This window comes from Geospiza fortis, unplaced genomic scaffold, assembly GCF_000277835.1.
Source record: "Geospiza fortis unplaced genomic scaffold, GeoFor_1.0 scaffold23, whole genome shotgun sequence".
Lineage (NCBI taxonomy): Eukaryota > Metazoa > Chordata > Aves > Passeriformes > Thraupidae > Geospiza > Geospiza fortis.
The window spans coordinates 193,837-210,795 of NW_005054303.1; the positions used below are offsets into that span (position 1 = coordinate 193,837).

Here is a 16,959-nt window from a genome sequence, read left to right on the forward strand (position 1 = left end):
AGCTATCTTTCCTAACACCTTGCTTCATATCATACCACAAAAACAGTACCACTGGCCAACAGAACTAGAAGAAGAAATTCAAAATTCTATATATAATGTGGAATTAGCTTATAAACTGCAAGTGACCACTGTACTAAAGACTGCAAAAAAAAATATATGCTTGTATAGGAGTTAACAAGATCACCAACAACTTCATTGTGAAGAATTAAAATGCACATGGAATAAAATCTTTCAAAGCTCACACCAGACCAGCTGATACAGCCTAGGAAAACACTCCTGTCTGGATATTCCTTAACAATCCACTGCATGACTCTTTCTGTGCAGTTGCTTTTTGTTTTCCTCATTAATTGCAATCTGCTATGTCTACTGCTGGTTGCTTTTACACAAAACATGTCAGATTAAATGCACTATTTTCATCCCTGGCCTCCAAACAAAATCCTTCAAAATGTGGAATTCTTAGCTTATTCTTAATCATGACTGCCACTGGGATTTTGGCAGTAACTGTATTTTATTTATATTTTTGTGCAGACATGAAAACAGACATCTTATTTTTAGTTCCGATAAATGAAAAAAAATTAGCTTTCAGAACATTCCATTCCTCCTGCAATTAAATTATGAAAACAGAACTAAAGTGTAAGTCTCAGATCATGTTAATGCACCACTACTTCAATACTTTAAGAAAGAGATTTCAGAAGTGTAGTGATTGTTTCCATGTTGAAATTTCTGGACAGCTTAAAACTCAGCTAGTTTTTTTACCCTACCTTCAGTACATTAAAATCTCGAACTCTTTACAGACACTGCATTATTTCCTTTATCTCTGGTTTATGTACTTGAAAGAATAAGAAACATTTTGGTACAAAATAGTAGTCCCATCAAGAGTTCCAGTATTTCAATAAAATCGCATTTTCCTAATGAAATAAGAAGCCCCAGACACAAGTTTTTAAACTACGTGCTTTCAACAAATCTCAGAAATGTACTTAAAACCCATTTGTGCCAAGTTTTGAAGTTCTTAAAAATGAAGTGTTGTATTCTTTTTCTCATTCTGTGTGGCAACTGAATTTATTTTTAGGCTTTTAAGCAAAGCCTTATTTAAAATAAATTATAAAGGAAGTCCCATGCAGAATCTAAAGGGATCTACAGAGCAGGTACAATAAAGATTGTATACTTGTATACATACTGTTGATCTTCATGCACATTTATCCTGCAGCATAATGTTAAAATAAGTGATAACTGAAGAGATTTGGAAAAAAATTACAAAATCAAAATTATAAATATCAACAGTTTCAATATGTTGACAATCACTCTTTAAGTGTTTGATAGTAAATTTCAAATAGTTAAAGCTTAAGGTACTTTAAGTTCGTACATTTAGTAAACAAAACTATAAAATGCTTTCTGCTTAATATACTTTGACTAAACAATTTTCCAATATGTAAATAAATACAATGTGGGCAGCCCTACTATTTTAATTGAAATGTTACTACTTTATTAACAAGAGAATTACAGAATCCACAATTGCTAAAAATTATGCCCAGTTAAATCACAAATACAAAACCTAAACAAAAAAGTAAACACAATAAAAGACGAGTCAAATCTCACCCATTCTTGAAATATAGAACATGTGCTCTCTGAAGTCCTGTTTCCAGGAAAAAACCAAGCTCTTGTTCGTGTGCAGTGGGCCCTGGCTTAGGGCTTCTGTTTTGTATGTTGGCATTAATTACCTAAGAGAACACAAGAAATGGGGGGGGGAAGTGTATTTAGAAAAAAAAAACTTAAAATCAAGGTTTGTGTACTTTTCCATGGAAGCTAACATTTAATGTTGGAGAAATCTTTGCCATTTGTAGGTGGTGGCTAATAGACCATTTCTAGCTTTACCTCCATTGCCACCTAAATATAAACCCTTTTGTTCTTGGCTGTACCCTTAGAGATAATTAATCTACCAAGTAGAAATACTGCTAAGCAAAATTTTATACTACTTTTTCAGAAATTTTTGTGAAGAATGGTATACAAAAGAGAAGAATATGAAAAAGCATATTTGCAACTTTATTCAGTAGCAGGAGGTGATGGTATTCAAAAATTTAAAACTCCTGTTAGGTTAGAAAAGACTGCTGCAGAGAGCAGTAAGATTAAAAGCTATCTCTAGAGTGATTGCCAAAAAGGAATTTAGAAATAATTGTAAACATTTAGAAATAATTGTATTACATCAGCATTAAAAATGTTGTCAAAATGTAATCAGCTTTCAGTGGTGCAGTCTACCAGCCACTACAAGAAAATAATCAAACAGCAAAAACCCTCAGAAAATAAAAACCTGCATGTATTTTAAGAACAGTATGAATTACTTTTTCCCCCATCACATCAGTTTTCTTTCCCCCTTTTTCTGTTTTTCATGACTCTAAATGTGTCTTCTAACTCCTTCAAGGACAGCTGTGAAGTGACAGGCCTGAGGCTTGCAAGCAATGGGTCTGAAAGAGGATCAGATGGATATTGCCAGCTCACTTCACTCTAACAGTATTCACAAGCCAAAGAACACAGCCCCTGCATTTTGTCCAAATGTACCTCAAAGTCTAAATAAAAAGCAATAGTGTATAACTCCTAGAAATAAAGGGTCACACAAATTTCTTTCAAAAAAGCACTTATATCAATCTTTAAATCTTCAGTTTATAAAATGACCCCAGCTTACCCTTTCTATCTCCTGAAGATACAGGAGAGCAATATCCCCAGCCTTCTCATAGCATGTGACAATTTCTTGTTCTCGGTCCACATGGAGATTGCTCGCTGAGGAAGATATTGGCAACTTCTCAAGACAGAGACCTTGGGAGGCAAAAAAAATTCAAACAAAGCATTAAAAACTAATGTCATATAATATTAGAAGCTAAAACATAGTCCAGGTTCAGCCCCTTTAGTTCAGGGGAAGAAACAAAGGAAATGAAGGTATGGTTCCCTAAAACAGACACTAATAAATATATAAATAAAATTATTCCTTCTTAATAAGTATAAATCCAGAAGCAGCAATTTTTAAAGCAATTTTGATTTAAAAGGCATTTTGACAATCTACCATAAAAACATATAGTGTCTTTGTATACCAGCTTTACATTGCTATGTCTTCAGTTTTCCAGAATGGTCATAGAAACCAAGGTACAATGATGAAAGGCACTCAAGGTAATACTAACCCAGTCACTGTGCAAGATAAAAGTATCCATAAAAAATACATTTAAAATAAACAATGTGTTAGGAGGTGCAATTTTTGTATTTAAATTTAGAAGAGGTAGTTCACTCATCAAGGCCATGTAAGTCTTTTCTGCTCAGGACCTTCCCAACAAATGCATTATGGTGCTTTGAAGTAAAAAAAAATCTTCACTTGTCTCAAAAAAAAATCCAACAACTCTTACTAATCAATACTAACTCCTACACAAGTCACTTCTATTACAGCTATTTTCAAGATAATTAAAGTGCTGGAAAGGACCTTGAGAATATAAATCCATTTATCTGATGGAGGAATCAACCAACCCCTGACATTGGACCAACCTGTTCTTAAAAGCTTCTGACAATAGGAATGCCCTGGCCTTCATATGCAAATTACCACAGAGCTCAACTATTCTCACAAATAGTATTTTTTCCTAGTTCTTAAATCCCCCTCTCTAGATTAATTAATTTGATTCATCCTCATAGAAAGGTTATTCTGTTCTTCACAAAACACTGCAAGTTAAAGCATGGTGCCAACAACACCAAGGTCATGGGTTTGATCCCCCTATGGGCCATTCATGTACAAGTTGGACTCCTGGGTCCCTTCCAACTCAGAATATTCTTTGATTCATCCAGAGAGAGAGAGATGCTCACAAGAAAAAACACCAATTCTCACCAATTTCTCTTTTCATGCTTCTTGGACAGCTCATCATTTTTATCTCCTCTGGACTCTCCAACTGGTTATGTCTACCTTCACTCACTGGGCCAAAAGAGGATACATGGCTCCACTTGGAGGCCTCAACTGCACTGAGCAGAGAAGACGAAAGACCTCCTGGTTTTCATAAGGGATACTTTTAAAAAAGTATTAAAAATCAGCTGAACTTCAGTGCCTTCCCTTACATATTAGTAAAAATTATCTTCCACTTATGATCTGCAAGAGACCACCAGCTCATATCCTTCAAGCCAACTATTTCATCTTATATTTATTTGAATAATTAATTGCATTTGCAGTAGCACTTTCCACATGTTAGGAGATTTCTTTCAGGTCATTCTCCCAGCTTGCCAGGAGTAAATGCTAGTCCTAAAGTGCCTTCAACTGCTCCCACATTAATATAATCCACAATTTAAATTACTGTATTCTCTATTCATTGTTGAAAGTTTTGCGAATCCATTGCTGGAGAAAAAACAAAAAACATCAACAGAACACATAGTTATATATTGGGCATGTGTCAGCAGAATGTCAAGTAGTACAAATCCAGATTTCTGGCCAGATTTCAGGCTTGAGAGGATGCTTTAAGTCTGTATCAGTTTGTTGGCCACCTTTACCCTTCAGACCACCCTATTACCAGTACAAACAACACATATCTTACAGTTTTATGTGCTATACATCCAGTTAACACAAAATTCTGAATCCAGTACTAAAAGTCCTGCTAATCCTACACTTACATCTTCAAACTCAGAGGTGACTAAAGAATACAGTAAATGCACTGCAATAAACACATCAAATGACTGAAAGCACCAGGTAATTTGTGTGTGAATCTCTCCTCCTCATTCCTTCTCTCCCACACTATGAACAGGCAATGCCCCCAAGTAACCATCTCCTACATCAAGCAAATTACTCAACTATTTGTAGATCTGAGTCAGATATATTCTTTCTATTTTTACAGTTTATGGCCATAACTATAATATTTAAATCTGAAAAACTCACTACAAAGACATTTTCTTATTTTAGCTGAGAATTTTTCATTATGATATGAAAACACCTCAGAAATTCTAAGTAATGCAGCAGGGACATACTAAATTTTAAGTGTTCTTTGATGAAGTACAGAACACTACTTCTTAGAGAAATGCTTCTGTATAACTAGCACTCACTTTTTTTTGTATGTTTATTAAACCCAGGAAATTATATATATTTTAAGCATGTGATGCTTTGGAGAAGGAAGTTTATTTGGAGATCTATTCTGAAATGACCACTTAAAAGAATGGTTTGCATGCTGCATTTGTTTTGATGACACAAGTAAAAACTGCAATTTATTGCTGTATTCAAAATGAAAACATATCAACTAGAGGAGAAACCTTTAATAAATTATGCTTTTTGTAATTATGACTTTGTTAAAACAAGTCACTCCAGACTACCCATTTAACTTTTTTTCTTAAATACAGATGAAATTTAATTAATAATGTATTAAAGTATTTAAAAGTACTATTTAAATTGATATACACAGCAACAACAATTACATGGTATACTGCCCACTTCCTCATAAGAACACAGAGATGAAGAGTTAATTAAAATAGGGATCATTATAATAGGTCTTCAAAAACAAGAACAAGCACATGGTAACATATACAAAAGAGAAACACATGAAGTTCAAAAAAACACATATAACCCTTATTTATCTGCTGAAGACTTGTCATAGAATCAGACAAGTCAATTGTCCCTTTTGTGATTCTTCCCACACCTGCCAGGCAGGAATCTGCCATTCTCCCCCAAAGGATAGGCATTTCTTTAACTGTTTATACACTACTTAAAGATATTTGGAAAAAAAGTACAGGTTATTGCCATAAAATGTTACTGCATTCGCTGAAAAGGCCATAGCTATTGCTTTATTTAACTTTTATGTTGTTTGATTCTGCACTCAAGAGTATCATGACAACTGGTATCACAAGTTGACTTTGATATTCAAGGCTTTTAAATTTAAGCCCTTCCAGTTAAAATAATTTTCAGATAAAAGCTTCCAACAAACTGGGTCAGTTTTAATTTGGGAGACACTTATCTCATACATATCTAGTCCTGATATCAAGCAAGACGACTCCTAAGGGAAAAGAAAGTGAGAAGTAGTGAAACAAATACGAGTCCATACTAATTAAGTTTACATGTTTTGCAAGGTAACTCTAAAATTGATTGTCATAAGAGCAGAAGAGCAACAAACAGCATTTGGACAACAAAATAATAGTACTGATATTTAAATTATGTGGTAACTTGCGAAGGTTTTCCTTAAATTTTCAAAAAAGTTACCTATATTTTGTAAAATATTCAGAAAGCAAACACTAGACAGTTTTATCACTTGGAATAAGTGGCATTCTTGTGTCTGTAGTCTCAAATCAGTGGCCAAGGTTAAGCCAAGTAAACATTTTTTACAAATAGAAGACCAGGCTGGCCCTACCACCACATTTGCAGAAACTGACCACTACCCAAAAAAAGAGGATGCCTCAGCAAGAACAAGGAACAAACTATTTTTAAGAAGTCCTCACACCCATTTTTATGGGTGGTGGTTAAAAACCCCCCAGACTTCAGCTGTATAGGGAAACCAATTAAGCCACACTCCCATTTCACCATACAGAGTAAACCAAAAGTTGCTTGATGGCCAAAAGGGAATCTACAGCACAATTCAGATCTTTACCAAGTGCTCTTACCACACAGACCACTACTGAGATCATTCCAAAAAAAACAACAAAACCACTTAGAGTATTGTGTATCTGAAGATTCTCCATGATCCCAGGCAGTACCCTGTCTGTATAACATTTTAGATACCACAAATAATAATGGACCCCATTGTTTATCTCCTGTTTCCAGTAGAGAAATCAAAGGACAGAGGAAAAACAGTGAACTACTGTTTTACACTTAAGTCAGTAAGCATGCTCTTTCAAGAGAGAGAGATACATAAAGATTTCTGGGTTTGCTTCCTCTTTTCCTTACATAGACATGTAAAATCCAAGTGTATTTTAGTACACAGAACTTTGTGTTCCCTATATATGATATGCAAAGTGTTGATACATTATATGGTAAGTGTTCCAAATGCTGTACACAAAAAGCCCCTTTTCACCTCCTTCTAAAGAAACTTCATGTTTAGCATATTGTTATTGCTATCAAGGAACCCCCACATTTATTTATTTCTGAACTTAGAACATACACTGCTAATCTCACTGAAGGAAAGGACTAATTAAGTCCTCAATCAAAGATTTTTCTTGCTTGCAGAGAATTTTTTCAGAGATTTTTTTTAGAAAGCAAAGCATGGGGCTGTTTTTGTCTTCAATTCCCTACTAATATTTGCAAAGTAATTATTATAAAGGAAAAGAGAGTAAGCAAATATATTTTTAATAAACTACCTTTTACTTTTACAGTTACTCCAGATACACTGTAGGGATTGCCAATTGCCTGCTGCCTGTTGGTTTAGACAATTTAAGGAAAAAACAATAATTTCTCTGATTTTTTAAGTACCTTGCACTACCCATCCCATTATGCCAAGACTCGAGGGAAACCATCTCCAACAACTGTCAGAATGCAAAGTCTGCTATTTTATGGCTAGTTTAGTACACCTGCTTTCCAGGAAAGGCACTGGAAAAAGGCCAATATCCCCTGCTCTTAGCACACTAGATTTTAAGGGAAGCTCCTCTGGCTACCCACTCTTTTAAACACAGACTACTTACAGAGCATTAAATTCCATTCTAGACTAAACCCAGAGTAATAGAAGCACAATCTTTCAGGCAGAACAGAGCATTTTATCATGCATGCTCAAACTGCAATGTCATTTCATTACTACAGCTTTTCTAGTGCCATAGTTGTGCTAGTGCTTCTGAGTGTCTTGAAGTTTCTCAGAGCTAAAAAGGGATGAAAAATGAGAAATACCTTTTTTTCTGAATTGAATACCTACTTATTACTCCAAGTAGTCAATAAAAGCATAACAACATTTTGGGATTTCTTCTAACATCATCTGAGACAACTGTTGTGAAACAATTGGTCACCCTTTTCTTCTAAATATAATGCATTCCAATCTTTGTATTTTCTTAAGAAACAGACTTCTGCAATATCTTTTAAATAGAAGAGGTCAGTATTCTTCTGTACACACATTTGTTTCTTAATAACCATATGCCAGCCAATTCTTGCTACAGTATAGCCCTTTAACAGGCCAGCATCTTGTGGCAGAGCTGAAAAAGTTCAAACTAGAGCTAAAAGCAGGAAAAAGGACTGGTTATTGTTGCACATCCTGGACTTCTCTCTGCCGAACATTCCCCAAAGGCAGAAATGCTGCACACCAGTATATGGAATGGGCGTCAAGGAAGCTCTTTGCTCAGGGGACAGGAAATTATTTAACTATGGAATTTACACTGTTCTTCTGTAAAGTGTCAGGATTGCTCCTACAAGCACCTCTAAGGAAAAAAGACAAAGCTCTACAGTGATACTTGTTCTTCCTGTGGCATGAGAAAAAGAGGCCAGAATCACTACTTTTTAATTGGAGCCCAACATTTATAAACTCTCTTCACTCTGCCAAAGAAAGGATTCTGAAGAAATTCTAAAGATTTGGGAGAAACTAAGAATAAGACACACCAAACTGCCCAAGTCCTAAAGAATTCTATTTTAATAAGATATATAGTATTCTCTTTTAGAGTTTAGCTTTCAAACAAGAGAGCTAAAAGCAGTACTTAGGAAAGCAGGACAAATGCCTGGGTTCCTTCCAGTCCCTGCTCCAGTAGAGCAGATGTCATAAATGTAGTCTGGGGAAAGAAAAAAGTTTTAATGGAGAAAATTTGAACTCCCTATGGCACAGGCCTCCTATCCATGGCCTGAAAAATGCTCACTGACAGTCTGCAACACTTGCACAGCAAGACAGGAGGAGGGGGGGAACATGAGTTCTTGACCCATTGCCTAATGAGTCTAGAGATCCCCAGCATAATTACTAAACCAGCTTTCATTTAGCATTCTTCCATGAGAGTTGCTTGGTGTCTGCTGACACAGGCTAGCAGTGCACAAGATCCCATTACAACTGCATATGATTAAAGTTAAGTGCAGCAGCTTTCCCTAGCTGCAAAGTAGCAATCCACATGCACCTGACACTGCTGCTGAACCTAATGAGCATTTCCATGTTTCTGTAAACAGAACTAATTAATAGCCAATCATTTAACTTGGTAAATGCAACATTAAATTTGAATATGGGTCAGCAGCAGTAAAGACAGCCTCACCTTTCTCAACATACATCCTTTAAATTGAAACACAGTTATTCAAACAAAGATGTAGGCAATAAAAATGTAAAATGACCTGCAGCAATAAGACTAAAATTCGGTCATGTCACAATCTTACTTATAAAACAACATCCCTCACACACTTAACAAGAATTCATTACTGTAATGCAATACAGTCATCTTGACAGGCACCTGAAGTTGTCTGTGAATCTATACAGTGTGTTAATTATAAACACATTTTCTTTACTAAAATCTAGACTAAGTTGCAGACTTTAAGAAATATCAGACCTGTAAATTGCTATGTTACTCCACAAGCATTTTTAGAAAGGGTCATTAATTCATAATGCCAAGTATTATACATTCATTTTTTCAATTATGTCTTCTGACTAAGGCAGCAGTATCAGAATTGTGTTACCTAAAATTTCAATAAGTTTATTTCCTATTTAAATAAAAACTTGCTCTTGCAGAGTTCCCAACAAGTTGCTCCTCCCCAAAATAACACCTCAATATCCCACTGTGCATGCATTTCATCTCTGCTTCCATAAGCAAAGTTGCTTAGAAACATAGGAGATACTGCCTGCACAGTGTTTGAATAATGCCTATGCATGCTTTCCAGTATATTACCTCATTCATATACTGCTGAAAACTTGCAGAAACTTAATTGTTCTGTTTCCAGAGGCCACAACCCTAGGGGATTATTAGCTTCACCTAGTATTAAAATACATGCTTCTGTATGGCAACAGCACATAAAAGTTTTTTCTGACTGGTCTTGTAAGAGAAGGAAGTAGGAAAAGTTGGAGCTAGTAAAACAAGCTTAACATAAAAAGACATACATACTCTTTACTTTTCCATGGGTTCATAACTTGTCATATTTCAATTCTTCATGAGTTTAAGATCCACCTCAATCTCAGAACTGAGCACTGACAATTAAACTGATCTAGGGAAGAAAGTAAACAAATAGACCCTAAAGAGACAAACTTAACCTTTTGAACAAGGAAACCTTCCCCACCTATCAGAAAGTAGTTCTTCCTATGAGGATACCTAAATATCAAGTATTTAATACATCCAGAAATGTGCAAAACACCTCTACGTTTTACTTTGAGCCAAGACTTGTCACCACAATCTCAAGACTGTCTTTCCTTCCTCCTTCCCCTGCCCAGCCTCATTTCTTAGCTTTGTTCAATCCACATAAGACATCTCTAATAACCATACTGATAGCCTAGTTATATTTGTGGCAGAAGAAAAAAATATGGTTTTTTTTTTAGTGTTCCTTAAAATTTCATATTAAAGGTATGACATGCTCCTGTGACCAACAGGCAACAGCTCCAGGAAGCCAGCTCCAGCAATTTCATACATCTGCTCTCAGGCTAACACATTGCCACAACAGTCATGCAAACCTGCCTGTCTCCTCAGCAATGTCATTCTTTTATGCCTATTTTTCTCTCCCTCATCACACCCTCTTGAAACAAGCTGGCAACTCCAACCATAGGCATTTTGCTACAGAAAATTGTTTTATTCTATGCTTCTCCTCTGCTTATGTGTTAAATAAATTTACAAGCAGATGGGGGAAAAGCTAACCAACAGATTCAAATAAGTATCCTCATGTTTTTGCAAATACTAAGTGGTCCATTGATTTGAAAAGCTTCATCTTCTCAATTTATGTTTTATACTGTATTTTAAATATGTCCCACTGCATGTTTTCAAGCAAGTCTTTGAATTCTAAAAAAATATGTATTTAATACAAAAACTATGATTTTATTAACACTCTATCCCACACAACACCTTCTACATACCCATACAGAATCATTACTCAGAAGCACAGAATCAAAATTAGCTCCTTCCTTAAAGAAAACACTAGGTGTAATCATTCTATGGGCATACACATAAAAACAGTGTAAAGTCAAAAAGGTATGCTAGTCCTTGAAGTTAACTACATAAAAGAAAATCATCTTCTACAACTCTGTTTTTAACATGTGAATTTGAGGAAAAGTGTGAAGAAAAGGCAGGAAAATATTTGAATTATACTAACCAAGTTTCTGGGGCTTTGCCTCATACATTCACATGGTTAGTCTGCTCCGCATTGTTTTAATGGACACAGAAGCAGATACCTTTTCATCAGATCATCCCACATCTTCTACAATTCAGGATAAAGCACAAGACATCACTACTAGAAGTTATTTTTGTTGCCAGAAGCCAGGAAAAAAAATTAAAACCAAACAACTTGTCCTATAAGCTATTTCAGTCTGATAAAATACATTCCTGCCTTCATCACCACAGCAGCAATTTTGCACACTTTCCCTAGAAGGAGCAACAGAAAGGAACCACTTTCCAGCACTTCTTGGGCACTGAGAGCTTGTGATTCCCCACAGGAATCTTTCAGGAGGCTTGCAAAGAGTCACATGTAATGGAAATAGAAAATATTTCAAAAGGTAAGTTGATAGGATTTTCTTTTAAATTTGTTGAAACTTTACAATGTTCCATTTTGACAAATCTAGCAAGAAACTTTCTTTGGAAGAGCTGAAGCAGCATTTCACTAACTAGGTATTTCCAAGAAAATAATAACAATCATTTAATCTTCCTTGCTGGGTTTGAGAGTCTTTGACTCCTTGGCTTGACTTACTATCATTTCACATTATGCCTCTTCTCATATACAGTCTCCTAAATATGTTGTCCTCAACTAAAGCTGTAAGCAGCATAAAGAGCTAAAAGCATTATTTTAAAGATACATATATAAGCATTTAACTCATTTATGTAATAAAAATGTGAGGACCCCTTTCATGACTGCACCATGGGCAGTAGATGGCTCAGTTCTCTGGTTTTCCCTTTCATGTTCCAAATCCATTTTTTCTCCCCACCATTGTCACTACTGCTGTTCTTCCCCTTCTTTTTAGCTGTCAGTAGATAAAACTCCAGCAAAATTTTGAATCCATTTTGTACTTTGCTGCATGCATACACTCATACAGACCCTTCCTTAGCTGTGAGGAACAGGGAGACACGCTCTGTGTGTTCCATGTGCAGGAGGAAGATGAGCCATCTGGAAAGCAGCTCATTTCCAAGGGCTTGGTGTGAGCTGTGGAACTGTCTATGGTTACACTGCAACACGCTCATATAAGTACCCTATAACCACTGTAGAAGAAGAAATATGTCAACTCCTGCATCCCTCTCAATCCATCACCTCTGTGGTTACAGAATGAAGCCTCACAGTGAAAAGGTAAGTACATGGAGGTGGTCCCACATTAAATAATGAAAACTATTTTAAGGTGTTTAAAACTACCATTTGTTATCTGCCCTCTGCCTTTCTCAGTGGTAAGAACATCAGTATTTGACCACTACACAACAGTATACAAGACTGCAAATCCACTGGAACTGGATTCAAATGGGGAAATTTCAGCAGGTATCTTTCACTGCATGGTGCAGCATTAAATGGTGCTGCTGGGCCAATGCTTGCAAACAGGCATGGACAGTCCCTCACTGCTTAATAACATAGTGCTATGACTGCCAAAGAAATAAAATCTAAATACTCTGAAGAGTTTTACAAACTTTCTATAATGCAGTTATTCCTGTACCTACAAGCAGAAATAAAAATCCCAGTGAACCACAAAACCTCTGTAAGAATAACTTGTATTTAGTTTGGTAATACTTACAAGCCTCAGCCACCTCTGAAGAGACTCTGATTCAGACTGTAAAGTTTACAGTCACTCTTAAAAGGAGAAAGAAAAACATTGACCAGAAATGGGGAAGAGAGTGAGAATTAAATGTACACTACTGGGTAGAAAGCATATGCTCTTTAGTTGTCAGCTACTCTAAACCTGTCCAGACTTTGAATACTAAATTTAAGACTGCTCTGTGACTACCACCTCATTCTATATCACACAGAAGACTATATTCTTGCAATCCTCTACCATGACAAGAAAGGAAATTAAAATTTTTTAATCTTCTGAGAGAGTTGGTGTTGCTCAGTCTGGAGAAGGCTCTATGCAGACCTTAAATCACCTTCCAGTACCTGGGCCTGCAAGAAAGATGGAGACAGACATTTTGCAAGAGTATGTCGGGACAGGACAAGGGATAAAGGCTTTAAATTGAAAGGGGGCAGGTTTAGATGAGCTGTCAGGAAGAAATTGTCTACTGCAAGGGTGGTGAGGCACTGGAAGAGGCTGTCCAGAGAAGCTGTGGATGCCCCATCCCTGGGAGTGCTCACAGCCAGGTTGGATGGAGCTTTGAGCAGCCTGGTCTAGTGGAAGGTGTCCCTGGCCATGGCAGGGGGCTGGGAATGAGATGATCTTTAAGGTCCCTTCCAACCCAAACTGTCCTGCGATTTCACTCAAACTGGAAATGAAACCCTATCACAAATCAGGCCTTGTATGACAGATTTCAATGTTTTAAGAATAAAATTCGAAATCAGAAGAAGAAACCCCACACATCTAGACAGAAAATATGCTGGATTTCTGTTGTCATCTTTTTAAAAAAAAATATGAACCTACAAAATATTCCAGAGTAGAACAGGTATCTGTTTTTCTATTTTCTATTTTCTAATACATTATGTTTGAATAAAGTAAAATTAATAATACTAATTTTATGCACAAAATTTATGCCACTATGGTTTCAACTGGTTTATATCCTTATGAGGCCAAATAAAACAAAGCCAGAAGAGTTGAGCTCTGGGAAAAGAGTCAATTAAATTCCTTGGAGATAAAAGCAAATTTAGATTCTTAAAGTTGTTCAAGTCCATGGAAAGAACATGACAAATTCAACAGACATCCTCATAGATTTAAAAAACAAAACAAAAAGAACAGCCAAAATCCACAACCCTGAGTGGAAGTGTACCCAAAGCAGACACTGCTCCAAAGCCCACAGAGATGCTGTTTGAGAAAAGTGAGCAGATTTATATCATATACAAGAATTTCCCCTATACTCCCACTTCTCACTTTAATCTAGTGACCAGACTTATGAAGCATCCTTTTGTCCCTGCTACCAGTTAGTTCCCTTATTTCCCTGACATCTCTATAGGACATGGTTCATGCTTGTCTAACATTTACTGGAGGACAGTGTTGGTGGAAAACAATCCTTCATCACCTGTCAGTCAAAGCTATAGAAGTCTCTCACAAATCTTTTGCTGCCTTTGACTCTCCTCTTGCCATAACAAAAAGTACATATGCAACCAAAGCCATGCTTAAACACAGCAAACCAAAGCAAACACTTCACTCAGTAAATTGTAATAAGCCCCTGGCATACAAACTGCCATTCTCTCCACACACTGACCAGCCCTAAGCCTATTACAGTTTTCTAAACTGAAGTGGCACTGCCACCTTAAGACATGAGGCCAGCATTACAATTTTCACTATACTAGAGTAGTAAAGAAGAAAATCGTTTTTAACTACCTTACTTTCTGAATTTTTTTAAAAATCTATATTCATATTAGAAAAAATTAAAAGTGCACAAGTGATGAATTGCTTTAAATCACTTATCATGTTATTAATACTCTTCTCAATTAAGAGGCAATTTAACTACGCAACCTAGCTTAGGCTGAGCATTTTAACATTCAGTAAAAGGCATCACTGTGAATCAAAGTTCTCCATTCTGCCCACAGCCAGCACAAAAATGCACTGCGTTTTGTAGCCCTTAATTTTCAGCAACAGTGATAATACTTTTGGCAACTAGCCACAGCTACTATGACATTTATGAGAGGACTTTTGAATACATACACTCAAAAAATTTGATGAGATCATAGTACAGTGATATCACAGTTAGAATATTAATTGAGGTAGAAGTCTTGTCAACTATCACAAACTCAGAATAATTTAAAGAACCCAAACCATCCTCTAATTTTATCTACGAATATGGCACTCCACTACTGTGTAGATGACATTCAAACAAAAAAATTCTTCATCTTTGGACAAGATATAAATTAACTTTTAAAAACTACTTCCACATGATGATACTGGAAAGAGCACTCTTACCCTTTGTAGAATATGCTTCAGCAATCATCCGTAGCCGATACGGTGCCACTGCAGTCAGCTGCAGGTCATCAACACCAACTCTAGCATATGTGTTCAGAGCTTCTTTGTAATCACCTTCCACATAGTTTAATTTGGCCATTATTAGGTTGGCTTCTTGTAGGAATTCTGGCTAGAAGGAAGAGAAATAAGAAAGGGTTTTCCCTAAGAAAACACACCTAATTTTTTCTGATAATTATTACTTATGTTTTCTGTCACCCCCAGAATATCTCTTCTAACAGAGCAACAAATGAACAAAATCCTGTCTTGTGTAATATTTGAGAAGCTTGAAGTAGGGGGGAATTCACTAAATCTCATTCCAGCAAGCTACTGAAAAGCATTACCAGCCATTTTAGATATTCACATGCGTATTTACATGGGTACCAGAAATACCTCTCAGTTGGAAACCAGCTTTTCCAGGTGATAAAACTATTTAAAGGCAGCCTATCATTACAGCTCCTCATATGACTTCTTTTTCTAACACAAGCACAGTTGAAAATAACATAGCATCAAAACTTAATGATATATGTTCCACAGCCTACATATTTAATTCGCACCATTTCAAAGTATCAGGGCAGAATAAATGTCTTGAAAAAAAGAACTAATGAAGGAGTGAAGAGAGAAAAGAAAGAGAAATTAATACTCCCAGAAGCCATTGAAAACAAAATGTTACAGATGAGTGTAGAAGAAGCTTCTTTTGATCTCTGAAAAGATGGATGTTGAGTACAGAAGAGGTAAGCTGACATAGTAGGTACAACAACAGCTAAGTAGAAGAAGGACCAGAATGGTTATGAACATTAGAAAATATTCTCTTGTATTAGTCTCACTTTCAGAATCTGCAAATATAATTTAAGGAACCTTTCCTCAATATTTCAATCAATGTCAATTTTTCTAACTCGTGCTCAGGCCGCCTTACATACCTTGAGATTACCCCTATCAAGCGCTGCCGTGAGATGTTTCCTGACCTCGGTCAGCTTTGGCTGGGGGCCCCGGGGACTGTTACTGTGTTTAAGAGTATTTTCCTTCAAATATTGTTCTAGTTTGGATTCCCCAAGAAGAAGCTCTGCCATGTCATCTGTAAAAACAACAAACACAGGAAGTATTAGAAATAATTTTATTTCACTAACATTGCCTGGATTTTAAACACAAACTAACCAAAGCAAACACAACATTAAGTATTGGGGTTTATCACATCACGTGATATTTTGTTTTACTTTTCAATTTATCTTTTCCCTGCCTGATTCACTGTAGAATCAAGTCTCCTGTGTTCTAAGAATTAAAACATTAACCTCAAGTCAGTATTCTCCCCTTCCTCCTCAAAAAAGCAGACAACTGATTCTGTACAGCAATTCAAGGCAGATTAGTTTGGTTCAAGGAGTTTAACATGGGCTGTGTGAAAGGCTCTCAGAGATCAGAGGCCCACTCCAAACTTACAAAACTGAACTTCAGTTCACTGTAGGCAGTTAATTGCCTTTCAAAGAGTCAGTCACTGGTGGGTCCTTTCCAGACAGGTATTTTACTCATAATATTCAGAAGACTCCGGAGTCTTGTTCTGAGTAAACAATTTTTGTTTATGAGCCCCTTTAAAAAGGGGATTAACAAACAGGAGTGAAACTTGAACATAATACTTTAGGTCAGCATGGTAATGTCCCACCTGGAAGAAGAACAATGAAGATTAATTTTGTTAATTGTACTTTTAAAGCTAAGTGGCAACTTTTTAAAAGGGTGAAAATATGTCAAACTGGTTACTTTATGTTTTAAGGGATTTGCAAGTTGATACTTTCTCTCTGATCTGTACTTATTGAAACCAAAGTATGTCATTTAACAA

General features: G+C 36.1%; 1 protein-coding gene across 4 annotated transcripts in view; it reads right to left on the reverse strand.

Annotated features, from left to right (window-relative positions):
* TTC7B (tetratricopeptide repeat domain 7B) overlaps nucleotides 1-16,217 on the reverse strand; it is a 103,826-nt gene extending 87,609 nt beyond the window's left edge. For 2 of the 4 annotated variants that reach the window (XM_031066178.1, XM_014311864.2), the window contains exons 1-4: nucleotides 16,052-16,217; nucleotides 15,096-15,264; nucleotides 2,678-2,808; nucleotides 1,597-1,718 (exon numbers count right to left, since the gene is read on the reverse strand). In XM_031066178.1, the coding sequence (XP_030922038.1) occupies nucleotides 1,597-1,718; nucleotides 2,678-2,808; nucleotides 15,096-15,264; nucleotides 16,052-16,201 (572 nt within the window). In that variant the 5' untranslated portion in view covers nucleotides 16,202-16,217. The remainder of the gene's footprint in view (nucleotides 1-1,596; nucleotides 1,719-2,677; nucleotides 2,809-15,095; nucleotides 15,265-16,051) is intronic. The other 2 variants (XM_005417835.2, XM_031066179.1) reach the window with 2 other exon arrangements.
* Between the last annotated feature and the right edge of the window lie 742 nt (nucleotides 16,218-16,959).